This window comes from Martes martes (genome assembly GCF_963455335.1).
Source record: "Martes martes genome assembly, chromosome: 12".
Classification (NCBI taxonomy): domain Eukaryota; kingdom Metazoa; phylum Chordata; class Mammalia; order Carnivora; family Mustelidae; genus Martes; species Martes martes.
Window position 1 is genome coordinate 30818407 of NC_137900.1, and position 16719 is coordinate 30835125.

General features: G+C 42.4%; 1 protein-coding gene across 1 annotated transcript in view; it reads right to left on the reverse strand.

The window, feature by feature from the left end:
• Nucleotides 1–16719, reverse strand: part of HSD17B3 (hydroxysteroid 17-beta dehydrogenase 3) — a gene marked incomplete at its 5' end in the record, with an annotated part of 38795 nt that overhangs the window by 5403 nt on the left and 16673 nt on the right. The window contains 6 exons of the mRNA XM_080820084.1: nt 401–482; nt 1573–1607; nt 4881–4916; nt 6209–6276; nt 7525–7632; nt 9299–9374. Of these exons, the coding sequence (XP_080676210.1) occupies nt 401–482; nt 1573–1607; nt 4881–4916; nt 6209–6276; nt 7525–7632; nt 9299–9374 (405 nt within the window). The remainder of the gene's footprint in view (nt 1–400; nt 483–1572; nt 1608–4880; nt 4917–6208; nt 6277–7524; nt 7633–9298; nt 9375–16719) is intronic.

A 16719-nucleotide genomic window follows, 5' to 3' on the forward strand; every position in this document is an offset into this window, starting at 1 on the left:
GCCGAGGGCCACGGCATACAGGTGATCCTACCCAGGGAGAGCTCCCCCTTGTCTCCTGGCCTGGGAACATCCCCTCCTCTGAGGGTTTGTTTTTAGGATTAGGGCATGGAGACATCTGGCCAGGCCCCTAGGACAGAAGAAATCTCCAATGTTACTTGCTGGCAGCGAGAGAGCAGGGGCCTGCCCCGTCCCACTGTATTGCTGCAGGGTTCCATCAGCCCAGGGGCTGTGCCTTTTTCTAATCTGCACCCAAACATCTGGCGACGGGCCCTGGACACTTGTGCTCTATGCCAGTCTGTCCATCAGCTTGCCAGATGATCCAAAGCTCAGAGGAAAATGCCAAGTGGGAGAAACAAGAGAAAGAAGGAGAAGGAAGCTTGGGCCACGTGTTGTCACTCACCTTGGAAGCCGAATACATGGAGTAGAGAGGCCAGGGACAGAGGGCCACCCCGGAAGAGATGTTCAAGATAAGGCCTTTCTGCCTGAAACACAAAGAAGTAAAGTTCTGAATGGTCTGTTGCCTGATGACACACACCACAAGAGAAAGAGAAAGCAAAGGGGCCCCTGTGATTTCACTGGAAAAGTCCATCCTCTCTAGGCTTCCATGTGCAAGACGAGTTCTGCTCCCCAGAACTGTGAGTGGCGCTTCCCTACAGCCTGGGTCACGACACCAAGCAATGACTCAGCAGTCAGCTGACATCAAGGGCTGGTGACCGGAAACAGGGGTTCTGCTTCAACAGAGGTCCCCTCCAAAATGCCGAGGACCAATTCAGATCAGACATGACTCAAGGGGCAAGGGACCCTTCTTTATCAAATGTGACCACATGAGCTCAAGGTCCCTTTTAACTTCTAAAGATGACCCACACCGGGACAGATGTCAAATGCAGAATCCTGTCTTGGGTGGAATTTGACAGTCCATCCTCTGCTCACACAGGAACCCTCATACGAGTCTCCAGGGTCCTTACTTAATCCTTTTGAAATTTGGTAACTTTAATCCTTCCCAAATAGAATGGTTCAATCCGGAAAAACCAAGCAACTGCAAATTAGACCATAAGGCCAAGCCCCTTCTTCCTCTAGGGAAGATAAAACTATCAACCATTCGCGTTTAATGAATACCACGTGAGAAAAGTCAGTTCCCTAAGGGGTGTTGTAATAGGATAATAAAACCGTGGACTAAATAGAGACCCTGATAGGTGGTGATTTTTACTACTAAATTTGAGTAATAACAAGAGATGGCCTTGATCTCAGGCCAACCTCTGAAGTTTCTTTTATGTTCAACATGAGTTAATGTTTTTAATAAAATGTGTGCTGAAATGGCTCTTCTCTTCCTCCAGTAGATGCTACACTTGACCTTCAAATACAAGTATCTGTTTGCAAAGCTGGCCTGGTCCAGAATGTTACAATTTCTCCTGCAATCTCCATGTCCTTCACGGAGTTTTACCATTGGTTAAAGCTGCAGACACATGAAGCCCAGCCACCCACCCCCTTTACCCCATCCCAAGTCCCCAGGTCAGCTAACTGCCAGGCCAGGGAGGCTGTGCTGTTCTGTGCTTTTTCAAAAGAAGACCTTACCTTGATTCCATGTGTTTCAGAATTAACTGTGTCATCTGTAAGAGAAGGGATAGAGTTAAGACCTCTGACAAAGGAGCTCAGTATGCAGTGGGTGGGGCTTAGGGAAGCAGGTGCTGGAGGAAGCCAGAAAATGAGCTTAATCTCTCAGGTGGCCTTGAAATTCTGCTGACACTTGTCGGAGGTAATTCTGACAACACTAGAGTCTGACTGAAACTAAAGGTGATCTAGACAAACAGCAAGCCATTAGAGGTCTCTGGTTTCTTCCCCCCATAAAGTGAACGTCTTCCTGGAAAATGTGGGCAGTGAAAAATTATGGAAATTGGCTTCTGGCCATGAGATCACCACTGAGGTTCCCCAGATACTCTTCATTCTGGGAGACAGGCATAAGCGGGTTGGCCATCATAAACCCCACCCATGAGTTAGAAGTGGGGGGGACATCAGGAAATCTACCCAGTGTCCACAAACAATACACATAGGAGGCACGGGCTAGACATCTCAATCCAACCGCGGCCACATGAGCAGCTTGCAGGTGGTCTGTGAAGTAGCTCCGTCGACAGACCATGTCTGTCTATCTGTTGGAATGACAGCAGTGTGGAGAAGTGCTTTCCCTGTCCCAACTTGCTGGCCCCGGAAGACGTCTTCCCGACCAGTTCTGGAACTTAAATAGCCCATTAAAAGAGCATTTCATTCATAATTACAAAGCACCCCTTTGAAGAATTAAGGAAGAGGCAAACCCACAGAGCAAAATGTTCTCAAAAGGACAAGTGAGCAGCATCAGGTCTTGTCTCAGGAGCAGGTTTGAGGAGAAAGGATCCAAACACATGGGGAGGGGCAGAAAAATAAAGGAGGCTAAAGACCAGAAGACAAATTTTGCCTATTTTTCCATGTTGTCTGGGGGCCCTGCAGGAGTGCCTTAAAGTGGGCTCTGTCCCTGCCATTGACCCTTAAGGGCAGGCCCTTAAGCCCAAACCTGGGGACCTCCAGATAATGTTTCCACGGCCTTGGAGCAGCATTGGGGGATGGACTGGCAAGAGTCTACCTCCTGAAATACTGGGTTTAGAGGGAGGGGGAGAAGCATGAGGAGTAGATCCTGCCATTACCTTCCCCTTGGTTCCGCCTAGCTCATGAAGGGCACTGTGGGAGCATGGTTGGACAGCACCAGCATTTCCTCAAAACCTCCCAACTGAATTCCCTAGTCTTACCTGACAAATGATCCCAACAGAGAGATAACATTGGACTTTGTGTGTCTCTCTCTGTCTCAAAGCTTCCAAAATTTATTCTCTTACCCAAACTTCCCTTTGCCCACAAACTCATTCCTGCATCTCGTTCCTTGACAGAGAACTCTACTATTTCCAGATGGCTCCTTTGGGGTAACTAAGAGATACTAGTCATGGTTCCAACCAGCGTGGCCAGCTGAGGCATGATGTACTTAGAAAGCTAATCTTCAATTAGTTTTCTTCACTATTTAAGGAAATTTGTGCCTACCAATATATATATATAAAACTTTTTAACAAGTGAAAGCAATTCTCTGCTACAGGGTCAGAGGGTTGTCAAACACATTTGGGAAACCCTGTGACCAAATGGACAAGCCTGAAAGATCAATGTGTAAAATAACAGGAAAGTTTTCAGTGGTAAGGCAGCAGACAACAGTTGGACATATAAAACTTATAATTACATCAGCTGGGGTTTTAAAAAACTATCAATTGCTCAGCATAAAAAGAATGTATGTACCAATAAAAGCTGAGCAGGAAACTATACAATACCAATATCCTTACAGAAGAATGACCAAGGATCAACTCAACTTACCCACCTGAAAATAATTTTACGTGGTTTGTTCAGCACCCATCTCCCTCCTTGTTTTGATAGCATCTTGTTTTCCTTTGGGAAACCAGCCCTCTTCTGCCAGGCCAAGCTATAAAGATGAGACCTACTGCTCCCTAACTGGGGTCCCAGCACCACCAAACCAGGGATCATACCTGATTCACTACTGTGAATCAGAGTGGTCGCAAGGACAGCCATGCACAGTTGTGAATTTTGTATACTGAACAAGGTGTCCAGCTGTGGGAGTCACTGTAAGCTGAAAACTCAGGGTTCACTCATAGGCAGTTAGAATGTCTCTCCCCATTCAAAGGAAAGGGAAACATTGTGTTCACCCAAAAGCCTCATTTATCCTAAGCAGCACCTTTTTCCAAATTGTCTGCCCAGAGGGGGTGCCTTTGTCTTATTCATTCAAAGGCACAATATAGGACCCTTTTGTGATAATCATGCCTATAAATATTGATACACTTGACTCAATCAAAGAACCTGAGTTCTGAATGGCACCTGACACATCCCTTAATCCAACACTCTTTCGGGACACCTGGGTAGCTCAGTCATTAAACGTCTCCGTTTGGCTCAGGTCCTGATCCCAGGGTCCTATGGCTGGAGCCCCACATTGGGCTCCATCCTCAGCAAGAAGCCTGTTTCTCCCTCTCCCTCTCCCCCTGCTTATGTTCCCTTTCTCACTGTCTCTCTGTCAAATAAATAAATAAAATCTTTTTTTTTTTTTTTAATCCAACACTCTTGCAACAGCAGATGAAGAACCTGAAGCTCAAGGGAGTTACGGCAGCAACACTGCCCAACTAACTAGTGGTTGAGATGAGATCAGAATACACACAAACTTGAGTTTCCCTTCAACAAATATTTATTGAACATCAAAAGTCCAGAAAATCCAAACCAGGCCTTGTCATTTTTCCAAACCGAGTGAGCTTTCCACTATTAACAAAGACTAAAACCAGAGGAATGTATTTGTTTTTTTTCAAGTTGCCTTGTTATCCTGAATAAGTTTCAGTGTCATCGGGCCTGGTATGTTCCGACATGTGACAAAACTGGAAGCAAAAATAAGATCCAGATACTCTGGAGAATAAATTTATCACTGTATTTTCTTGATGAAAACAGAGTAAGGTAATTAAAAGACCACTACTGGGGTGCCTGGGTGGCTCAGTGGGTTAAAGCCTCTGCCTTCGGCTCAGGTCATGATCTCAGAGTCCTGGGATCGAGTCCCGCACTGGGCTCTCTGCTCAGCAGGGAGTCTGCTTCCCTTCCTCTCTCTCTGCCTGCCTCTCTGCCTACTTGTGATCTCTCTCTCTCTCTGTGTCAAATAAATAAATAAAATGTTTAAAAAAAAAAAAAAGACCACTACTGGCTTCTCAATCAAGTGCAGTTCAATGTCAAAGTCATCTGCAGGGAAGAAAAAAATTCTACCAAGTTGCCAGATTTCAACAGCTACTACAATCTTAAGGCATTTAGCACGTATATTGGCTACTTACCTTCACTACTGAGGTGATGTTACAGTGGATGACATTCTGTAATAAATAATCACAAACACAAATTAGCCGGAGGATTGGAGAAATTCTCTTGAGAAGCAGTCAGTGCTTAAGAAGTGGACAAAGTGGTCTACAGCCATACCATCCTGAATGCGCCCGATCTCGTCTGATCTTGGAAGAAGGGGACAAAGTGGGCCCAAGTGTGTGTCTGCGCAGTGCCCCCTGCAATGGGTAAACATCTGATAGCCCCTGGGATTCTAGGAGAATGTGATCTTGAATAGAAGCAAATTAATTCCTTCAAAATTGGGGGATTTTCCTTCAAAACATGGTATTTCAAAGGAAAACATGGAGGAAGCAAGGTTAGCCTATGTGGGCCCAAAAGACAATGACACAGAGAATAGAAAGGTGTACGGTCATATGAAGTAGAGGTTCTGGGCTACAAGATGCCAGAGAGAGAAACTACTGGATTCACCCAGGACAGACGGAAAGGAAAGGAGGGACAGATAGAAGCCAGCACTAATGTAGACATAAAAAGGGAAAGAAAAGCAAGCATGGAGGCTGCTTAACGGAGAGACACAGACTTGTGCCAGGAACAGGGAGCTGGAAGGGGTTAGACATGGGGCGAGGAGGGGAATTTTGCAAGGACATGCCAAGCAGGGTGGCGTTACTGGTCCACGCAGGAGACTTGGGGCTTAAATAGGACCAGGGGAGAGCATGGCAGCCTGTTTAGAATGGGTATAACAACTCCGTGATTTCAAAAGTCAGGGCCTAGAGAAGAGTCTGCCAATAGTGCTTTCAAGGACTGTTAAATGCACACCAAGTGCACTCACACTCCACAGTGGCAGCCATGGGTCCATCAAGTTCGCCACACTTGCAACATCCCCACACACAGTTTGTATCACAAACCTTCCCCACGCTCGGAGCCGAAAGAAATCTTATGACTTGGGAAGACAAGAAAGCCAAAGAACTGGCCTTCTCCCACTTACAACCACAGATGTAAATTTGTGAGCTGACACCAAGCCCCAAAAGATTAAAACAGAACACAGAACCCCAAAAGAATCGGACAGTGGGCAGGTAAGTTCTGATGTGCAGAGAAGAAGGAAGATGTCTATATTCCAGAGATGGTCATGAAAGATGGTGCCTTTGCCTGCATATCAAGCACTAAGGCAAACAGAGAAGCCACAGACATCCATGTGGAATACAGAATTTCAGCCTGACTCTCTTCCAGGGACACCTTCCCAGGCCCTCCTTCCCAGGCCCTAGCGATGACGCAGCCCGGGGGCCCAGTTCACACTGAGAGGAAATCGTCCACAGGAAGAGCTCAGGCCTACCTGGATCTCATCTGGTGTATCGAGGAAGTGGCTCGGGAGAAGGTTTGGAAGCATTCCAACATTGTTGACTGATAGAGGCAAAGTAAAAAGATGTCAGAGGAGCCAGTAGCAAAAGTTTCTCAAAAGCGTTAAACATGTTCATATTCAACCCCAGAAGTTCCTTTTCTTGGGAAGTTTTCCTAAGAAAACACGTACAGAAAAAAATGTATAGACGAGGCCCTTCTTTGCAACATGATTTCCTAACAGTGAGGAAATTGGAGGGGAAAACAATTGTTCTACAATAGGGAGCGTATCAGGAGGGTCGCCGGGCAGCCATCTGGTGGAATGCCACACGCTTACTCAACCCTGCGACTGCCTAGCAATTTAAAGACATGGGGGAAACCTTTGTGGTGTATGGTTTTTTAAAAAAAGTTACAAAACAGTATGTAAATTTCATTCCAGTGTGGACCATTTGTGTATATGTGTCTGGAAGGATATATACCAAAACGTTATCTCGGGCTATTGGGATTTTAAGAGATTTATAAATCTTGGGACGCCTGGGTGACTCAGTCAGTTAAGTGACTGCCTTCAGCTCAGGTCACGATCCCAGAGTTCTGGGATCCAGTCCCGCATCGGGCTCCTTGCTCAGCACGGAGCCTGCTTTTTCCTCTTCCTGCCGCTCCCCTTGCTTGTGTTCTCTCTCTCTCTCTGACAAATAAATAAAAAATAAAAGAAATTTATAACTCCTTTATGTGCTCATGTATTCTTTTTGGTTTTTCTGCAATAATGTGGTTTACACTTTTATTGAAAAAAATATAATTGTTTTTTAAATTCAACAGGAAATTTAGAAATCAAACCTTCCTTCCAAGTACAAGACTTACACTGTGCTCTGTATGTTATAAAATATCTTATCACAGAAAAAATGTTAAATATTATCATTATTATCTTGTTTCCAGAGTACCAGAGTCAATTCTCAAAGAACCGTGCTGACTCAGTATTTCATGAATCAATCACAGCAATGTCTATTTGCTAAACTAATTCTTTAAGAAGGTGTTTCTGAGACTCCTCTTATCTAATGTCCATGTCAGTGGGGAAAAAAATCCATTTTCACATTATAAATATGGTTGGGAAGGTTGAAATATCTTCATCTCATGCATTCCAGAGCCATAAATAAATTTTGGCTCCCGAAGAATTGAGCTGTAATAGTCTGTTGAATGCTACAGCTTAAAAGACAGCCCTGGGTTAAGTTCAAGTTTACCACAGAAAAACCAAGTGTCACTGAGATCATCACTTCACTGATATCTTACAATCAGCTTTGCATTTTGCAATTTACTTACCTAAAATTCCAATTTCCAAGCCTTTAAGTTTTTCTCTAATATCCTCGTAGATATTGTCTTTGGTAAAGTCTGCTTGTATTATCTTCACACTGCTCCCTGTAGTGCACTCTGCGTTGGAGACAACAATTACTCTTGAAAGAACAGGAATCCAAATCCGCCCCTTGCTCAAGGACTTCTCCAGTGCTCCCTTAATGGGCTAAAAGATTTGTGAGTGATGGTGTCTGGTGTTTCTAAGAGTTACTACGGTGACAAGTGTTTGCACCAAAATAAATGTAATGCAGCGGTTCTCAAAGTGGGTCCATAGGCCCCAGCAACAGCATCAGTGGGAACTTGAACTTGAACTAGAAACATGAATCCTCAGGCTCTACCCCAGACCTACTGAACCAGAAATCTTGAGACTAGGACCCAGGGATCTGTTGTTACATGCCCTCCCAGTGACCCTGCTCCGTGCTCAGACATGAGACCCCCAGTCTAGAGGCTGTAAGACTATAGTGTGATGTTTCCTCTGTTCAGTGTCAGGTCCCCTTGGCTTAGACAGAGCAATCCTTTGTGTTTGTCTAACGTTTTAGCATTTACATACGCAGTACCTTTTTTAGTCCTCTCTACAGCCTTGTAAAGTAGATATTACTCCCATTTTCAAGAGGAGGAAACTAAGGCTCAGAGAGACTACCTTGCCCAAAGACACCCACACCCTGTTCCCTCCACGTCCATGCCGTTCTGTTGTTCCATGTGGACTTGGCCTTGTGCAGAAGCTTGCCATGGATACAAAAGCAACAGGTCTTCACCAACTTCTGCCTGCTCAGCTTTAAAATTAAACTGAATATTTCTGGGAGAAGTGATCTTGAGGTTTAGTTTGGGGAGTGGGAGGTGCCTTCAGTCCAAAGACACTTCTTGGTTTTCAAAAGGACAAAAAAAGCCCCTCTTAGCATCATTATAAGGGAAACACTGAAGAATGTCTTAGTCCCTGTCAGAGTACTTTTGATATCCAGACATGGAACAAAAGCAGGATTCATTACTTGAAGGACACTTGGCCTCCAGCCCCACACCTCCCACATCCGTCTCCTGTCCCAAATCTCCCCCAAGGACACAATGCCATTCCCTGACAATCTGTCTCAGTCCTTACAAGTCTTCATAACTGAAGACTCCTTCCTTTGCATTAAGGAGATTCCAAATTATTAAATTAATAATTAATTATTAAGATAAATTGCCCAAAGAGGGATATGATTATTATTAACTAAGAACACTTCACAGTGAGTCATAATAATAAAACATTGCAATAAAAATGCTGCCTCATAGAGTTGTGCCATGTACAACCTGCACAGCCACACGTGGATCAAATCTGTTTTAAAAACTCTGACAACCACCAGTCAGCCTCATCCCTCACTTTCCTGCAAGGAACAGGGCACAGGCATAGGGAAATGAAGTCCCAAACAGATCCTGCTTTTGAAGGGAGGAGCAGAAGCAACAAACCGGCTGGGACCTCTAGGTCAGCAAACTAACTCTGGAGATGAAGGCAACAGGCCAAAGGAGGTAGTGGACCTATGTGTTCATGAGTCTGTTCCTCCTTCTCCTAGCCCAAGGAATCCCTGCTGCACTATGGTGTCTTATGTCCTGCACTTAACTTTGTCTATTGCGCTCCCCACAGAAGGGCCAATGCCCCAGGCCCCCGGAACAGCCAGCCTTAGGAATGTTGATGGAGCCCCTCCAGGCAGGACAAAGCAGACTTGGTGGGTGGGCTCCACAAACGTCTGCCTGATTCCTGGGAGTCACTCACCAATCTCTGCGGCAGCGACCTGTAGTTTCTTAAGCGTCCGGCTGATGAGCACAACGTTGAGTCCTCGTCTTGCTAGCTGGGAGCGAGGGTGGGAAAACCAGAAAGGAGAAAGATGATAAGCAGATCGGGAAGGCTTGTTTTAAAGGTGAGTTGGAGCATCGCTCTCCCACGGTCACAGCATGGTGTGCTTGCTTCTCCTGGGTCTAAATATGACAAAGGTTTTCTGGCTTATGAGTGAAACCACCACACTGGGCCAACCTATAGGTGACATGACAATAGTAATTTAATTTTTGTGTTCATTAGACTAAGAACAGGTCTAACTGGCTTTTGTCTACAGACTCGCAATCTGAATGCCCTCTTGTCAGGGCATTGTCTGGGGTCAAATGTGTGCTGGAATTCAACACGTGGAAGATTTTATACCACAGTTTAGATAACAACTCTAGGGCAGCTCCCCCTGTTTCAAAGCAGTATTTCTGCAGGAAGTTTTGAGCTCCTTTCTACTCACAAGGACCTTCTTCTCATGGTTCACTTCCCTCGGGCATGGTCATGGGCCTGAGCCCTCTCTGTTGTCTGGCGCCCAGCAGGACAAAAAAATAGAATAAGGAACCAGAGGGTAAACCGAGGCTTCCCTGAGATCAGGAAAGAGCTCTCGTTCAGAGTGGGTAGTGCCTCAACGCAGGGGGCTGAGTGGCAGCGTGCCGAGAGCTGCGTGTCAACATGACACAGGCGACAGGCAACCCCGCCGTGCCAGGCCGAGACTCCTCACACCTGAAACTGCCACGGTGAGAAAAGCTAGAGTACCGTGTTCTTATTTCAATACATAATTATATATGACAGAAAACACATAAAAAGCTGAATTAAAGACCATATGCGATCTCCAATAGCCAATAGCTCAATCTTCAAGCCAAGGGTTTCCATATCACCCAGGGAGATGTCAGAGAAAACACCAATTCCCACCCAAGCCAACCAAATAAAAATGTCCAGGGTTGAAGCAACAGCATTTACATCTTTTTCTATTTTAACTTAGTAAATGATACTGTGACATACGCAAGTAGAAGCCCATTGTAAAATATGTCCCTGCGGCCCCTGGGTCCTACTTCCCTTCAGTCCCAGGCTCCTGCCGTCTTCGGTTTGGTGTTGACCCTCTTGCCTTTTCCCTGCACCCACGGGCATAGAGTAGATACAGAAAGACACCTTCGTTTTGTCGGGGATTTTTTCCTTTCACCCTTCCTAAATGGCATTGTAAATATTGTATTTTTGCCTTAATGGTGTGTCTTATTTCTAAATATCACGTCTATCTCTGTATCAGTCCAATTTGAGCCACTTGATCCTTTTTTTATTGCTTCCCAGTGTCCCGTAGCTCACTTTTGGGTGAGCACTTGAGTTAATTTCAAGTTTTCCTTTTACCAATATTGCTACTATAAACTCCCTTCTAGAGAGCTCTTTATGTATACAAGTGAATTAATTCCTAGAGTAGATAGGGAAGAAGAAGTGGAATTATTGTATCAAAGAGTGTCTGCTTTTTAAATTTTCACAGTGTTGCCAAATAACATCCCTTTAAATAAAGCCTACCACCATAGCAATTTCTTCATACTCTGGCCAGTATTTTTTATTAGCAACCTTTTCAACTTTTCCCAATCTAGTGGTCAAGGAATTATATCCCTATATTGTTTTAATTTGTATTTTTCCAATTATCAGTGGGACTGGGTACTTTTTTGTAGGTTTCTGTGAGTTACGTGTATACACTTTGCCCCTTCTTCTACTGGGTTGTTTCCTTATAAATTTGTAGGCGTCTTGTGGTTTTTTAATATCTTCTGGGTATTCATTATTTGCCTACTATATACTTAGCAAGTATTTTCTCCTTTCTTTATGGCACCTTGGTCATACATTATATATTAATTTTCATGTTATTGAGCTTGTGGATATTTGTGAAGGCTTCTGAAAAATTTCCTTTCTGAACTTCCCTAACTCCAAAGATATAAATATATTTTCCTACAACCCTTTACAGTGTTTTTATCTTTCTTATTTGTTTGTTTTTGAGACTAATGTGAGAGTGAAATCACCCAGCATTATTTTTTTCAAGATGGGTGGCAATTTTTCACACAACATTTTTCTATTTTTCCATCCCTTCTTGATTTTAAATGTTAACTTGGTCAAATGCCAAGTTCTTACATGTACATGGATCTGTTTATGATCTACCTGGTCTGTTTCACTGACTTACTGGCCAATTTCTGTTCCAGGGCCACTTGTGATTTAATCACAGTCTTATAATAGGCTTTGATATTTGATATGTGGAACAGAACATTCCTATCAGTTATTATTATTCTTTTTAAAATGTGTTTGTTTTATTTTCTTATTTTAACTTTCCAAACAAATGATAAAATTGTCTAGTCAAGTAGTATATAGAAATTAGGGATAGATGGGGGAAATAATATTTTATGATCTTACAATCTTTGCAGTAATCAGTTGTCTCATCCATAAATTTGATATCCATGTCTCCCAAACTTATGTGTGCTTCTAAGAACTTTCAGAAGTTTCTTCATATACATCTTGGACATTTCTTATTAGTTTGCATTAGTTAGCATAACATTAGCTCGAATCACAAAGATATCCAAAATTTCAGCGGTTTCACACAATGAATTTGTTGGTTGTTTTATGTAGTAAACTCTATTTCACATAGTCGTTCAGGTCCCATGGCTGAGAAAGTCTTTGCCATCTTCAACACTAGGTTTCTAAGACTGTTTCAGGTGTTCAGTTCCAGTCAGTGCGAAGATTAAGAGAGGATAGAGAAGATATATCCCTGCCTTTAACCATCTTGACCAAGAAGTGACACACATCATTTCTGCTTGATACCATTGGCCAGTTTGGTCACATGGCCCCACGTAGGTGGAAGGGAGTCTGGGAAATGGCCCGGCTGCCCAGCCTCCTCCAGCTATGATGCTCTGCCGTGGAAAAAAGAATAGGGATCTGAGAGGACATTTAGGTGTTCCTGCAGATACTTTATATTTATTTGTTGTTACCATGGATTAAGTTATTATGGAAAGCAGAAGAAACTCTAGAATGAAATACCTTGGTTCAATTCCTGTTTCCACCACTTAAACCTGTGAGCACAAGTTACCCAAACCAGACATTCCTCATTAGCGAAAAGAGGGCACCAATAGACATACTTCATTAAATTGTTCTGAGAATCAAATGAAAAAACTCACTAGAAGTGCCTTTCTGACGGGTGTCAAAACTGTGGTTTTGATTTGTAGTTCCCTGATGCCGAGTGTTGTAGAGCACTTTTTCATGGCCATTTGGATGTAAAAGACATGAATTTGTCTTTGCTATAGTATAATGAAGTTCAGTTCTCAGTTGCCCAATACTTGGCAAAGCCGTGGAGGCCTTGTGTTGAGTCAGTGGAGCCAGTGGATAGAAAAGGTAGGGCTGGAACTGAGGTTTCTCTTTGTGATTAGGAACTCTGCCCAGCCACCAAGCCAAATGAATTCTTTCATTCATTGTAATAGTTTCTTCATCAATGCTTGGCCTTTCACCAAAGGCAATGATATTCTCTACAAGGCACAGTTTTGTCCCTTCCTCTCTAATATTTGCATATTTTTATCTCATTATCTTGGCTAATATCTCCTTAAGCAAATATATGGTCTGCTCTCTACCATACTGAGAACACTTATAATGTTTCTCAGTACAAAGTATGAGGTTTCCCATTATTTCTGAAAGTTATTTTTAATCAATTTGAGAACATTTTCATCTATTCCTTTTTGCCAAATCCCTTCTTTTTTAAATGGCTGGATTCTAAATCCTAATACTTAATTTGGATCCCAATTTTCTTACACTACCTTTGTCCCATTTTGATATCAAAGTCATGTTAATCTGTCTACACAATTCCTGAAAACATGTTCACATCTGGAAATGACCAGAAGACTTTGTTTTACCTAAGAAGGATCAGCGAAGTAACGGGACCAGAGGCAGAAAGAACCAGAACTATGGGACAGGTTCGAAGAGACAAAGGGAAACTGTGATCATGAGTGTGTCCCATAAGTCCTGCCAAGAACACTTATCTCAAAAACTAGTCACACCATATACTGCTGTTTCTGAAAGAGTCATGGAAATCTCCCACAGTGGTTGCAAATTCATCAAATGCTTCTTTTTCAATCAGTTTCTACTTTCAGTATTCGAAGTCATATTGTCAGAAATAGAATAGGCTCAATATGAATAATATGTAGCTTATTGATATGACCATTTCTCTTTCATTATCTTGAATTTTATTTTGTCTAATACTGATTGATATTGCTTCCACTCCTTTCCTTTCTTTTTGCATTTTCCTAGGATATGTTTTTCCATCCCCTTACCTTCAACCTTACTGTACCTAACATTGGATTTTTTTTTTTAAAGCTCATTCTGAGTGTCTGTCGTTTATCAGGAAATATAAACAAGTCACGTTTATTGAGACTGCAAATTTACTACACTGGCTCTGGCTATCTTGTTTTAGTTTTTCTATTCACAGTGTTTCCCTTGTTTTTGTTCTTGCTTTGTGGTAAGCAAGACAGGATAGGCAAAGCTGGAGAGACAAAATAGCCCCAAATCTCAGTGGCACAATACCAAAGAGGTTTGTTTTTCCTCACACTATGTCTTCTGCAAAGAACCAGACAGTCCAGACCAGCTCCCTCCATGCAACGACTCAGGGATCTAGGTGTTTTCCCAGAGCTCAAACTGAGACGAGGCAAGCAAAGGACCTAGGTGCAAAATTTAAGGAGGGCCTCATTCTCTGGTTCATGGTCACCACACATGCCTCACCCCAGTCCCAGCCCTCCCTTTTCTATCCACTGGCTCCACTGACTCAACACAAGGCCTCCACGGATTTGCCTAATATTGGGCAACTGAGAACTGAACTTCATTATACTATAGCAAAGACAAATTCATGTCTTTTACATCCAGAGGGCCAACAGACACATGAAAAAGTGCTCCATAACACTTGGCATCAGGGAACTACAGATCAAAACCACAGTGAGATATCACCTGACACCAGTCAGAATGGCTAAAATTAACAAGTCAGGAAATGACAGATGTTGGCAAGGATGTGGAGAAAGAGGAACCCTCCTACACTGTTGGTGGGAATTCAAGCTGGTGCAGCTACTCTGGAAAACAGTATGGAGGTTCCTCAAAAAGTTGAAAATAGAGCTTCCCTACGAATCAGCAATCACACTACTGGGTATTTACACTAAAATACAAATGTAGTGATCCAAAGGTGCATGTGCACCCCAATGTTTATAGCAGCAATGTCCACAATAGCCAAACAATGGAAAGAACCTAGATGTCCATTCACAGATGAATGGATAAAGAAGATGTGAGAGAGAGAGAGATATAATGGAATACTATGCAGTCATCAAAAAAACCCCAAAATCTTGCCATGTGCAACAACATGGATGGAACTAGAGGGTATTATGCTAAGCAAAATAAGTCATTCAGAAAAAGGCAATTATCATATGATCTCTCTGATGTGAGGAATTTGAGAGGCAGGATGTGGGGTCCGTGGGGAGTAGGGAGGGAAAAATTGAAACAAGATGGGATTGGGAAGGTGACAGACCATAAGAGACTCTTAATCTCACGAAACAAACTGAAGGCTGCTGGGAGGGTGGGGGGGTTAGGGATAGGGTGGTTGGGTTATGGACACTGGGGTATGTGCTCTGGTGAGTGCTGTGAAATGTGTAAGCCTGATGATTCACAAACCTGTACCCTTGGGGCAAATAATACATTATATGTTAATTAAAAAATTCATATCTTTTTGAAAAGTAAATTACAAAAACAAGAACAGCCTTTTTTTTTCCCAAACTAAATACAGAACAACCAGTTCTGTATGTGGATTAGTAAAGCATTTCCATAAATGAAAAAGTATTCACAAAACAGTAAACATTTCATAAAAATACTTAAGCAAAAGAATATACATCAAACCACAAGTTTGTATGTGGGAGAGAGAGAAATGGCAGATAGGAATGAAAGAAAAGAAATTGAGAGAGGGACCACATACAGATTGATGACAGCAATTCAGTCCTCTGTGTCCCTGATTAACAAATACGAAAAGAGTCTATTTCTGGTTTTTGTTTTGTTTGTTTGTTTTGTTATTTAGATTCCACATATAAATAAAATCATATGGCATCTGTTTTTGTTTTTGTTTTTTCCTGTCTGGCTTATTTCACTTAGCATAAAAGCCTCTAGGTCCATCCATATTGTTGAGAATTGCAGGATTTCATTCCATTGTGTGTACATACCACATCTTCTTTATCCATTCATCCCTTAGCGGACACGTACATTGTTTCCACATCTTGGCTACAGTAAATAATGCTGCAGTAAGCATAGGAGATGGGTGAAACAAGTGAAGATTAAGAGGTATACAAACTTCCAGTTATAAAATAATTAAGTCACAGGGATGGAAAGTACGGCATAGGAAATACAGGGAATAATAGGGAATAGGGACTAATATTGGGAACAGGGAATAATATTGTAATAACGTCTTATGGTGACAGAGGGCAACTACACTTACTGTGGTGAGCCCTGAGTAATGGATAAAATTGTCTAATCATTGTGTCATACACCTGAAACTAACAAAATGTGATATACATGTCAACTACACATCAATTATATGTGTGTGTGTGTGTGTGTATAAAATTCCACTGTAAAAAAAAATAAGAGAAGGAAGGAAGAAGAATAAAAAGAGAGTGGAGGGAGGAACAGGGAAGGAAGGAAAATAAAAAACACTAGAGCACTCCTGCCTGGGTTGACCTATATTTTCATGGAAATAAGTGTAGTTGGTGTGCCATCTCCCAACCATCTGTTACTTATTAATTATACCAATTCTGAGTTTTACAACACCCATGCTACCAAAGTTAATTTCTTGTTTATGAAAGTTTATTTTACAGCTACCTTTAGCCATTCTAGTTTATTTTTTAGCTAAGGTTACACCTGACCTTATCAATGAATAAACCCATTTCCACACTTTCTGAAAAAGAATTTTGTATTTCCATGTTAAACTGTGAAAGAAAACTTCATCTCAAACTTAAATATGAGCAAAATGATGATGGTTTGATTTTTCTTTTTTTTAAAGATTTTATTTATTTATTTGACAGAAAGACAGCGAGAGAGGGAACACGAGCAGGGGGAAAAGCAGGCAGAGGGAGAAGCAGGCTCCCTGCTGAGCATGGAGCCTGATGTGGGGCTTGTTCCCAAGACCCTGGGATCATGACCTGAGCAGAAAGCAGTCAATTAACACTGAGCCACCCAGGTGCCCCAAATTTCCTTTTTTTTTTTTTTTTAAAGATCACCCTAGAATGTTTTCTAAGAAGCCTTGGCCTCATCTGATGCTTTGGGGCTTTGCTGTTACAGAATTTTAACAGTCCTTAGCCAAAGAAGGTACAGACAGCACACAG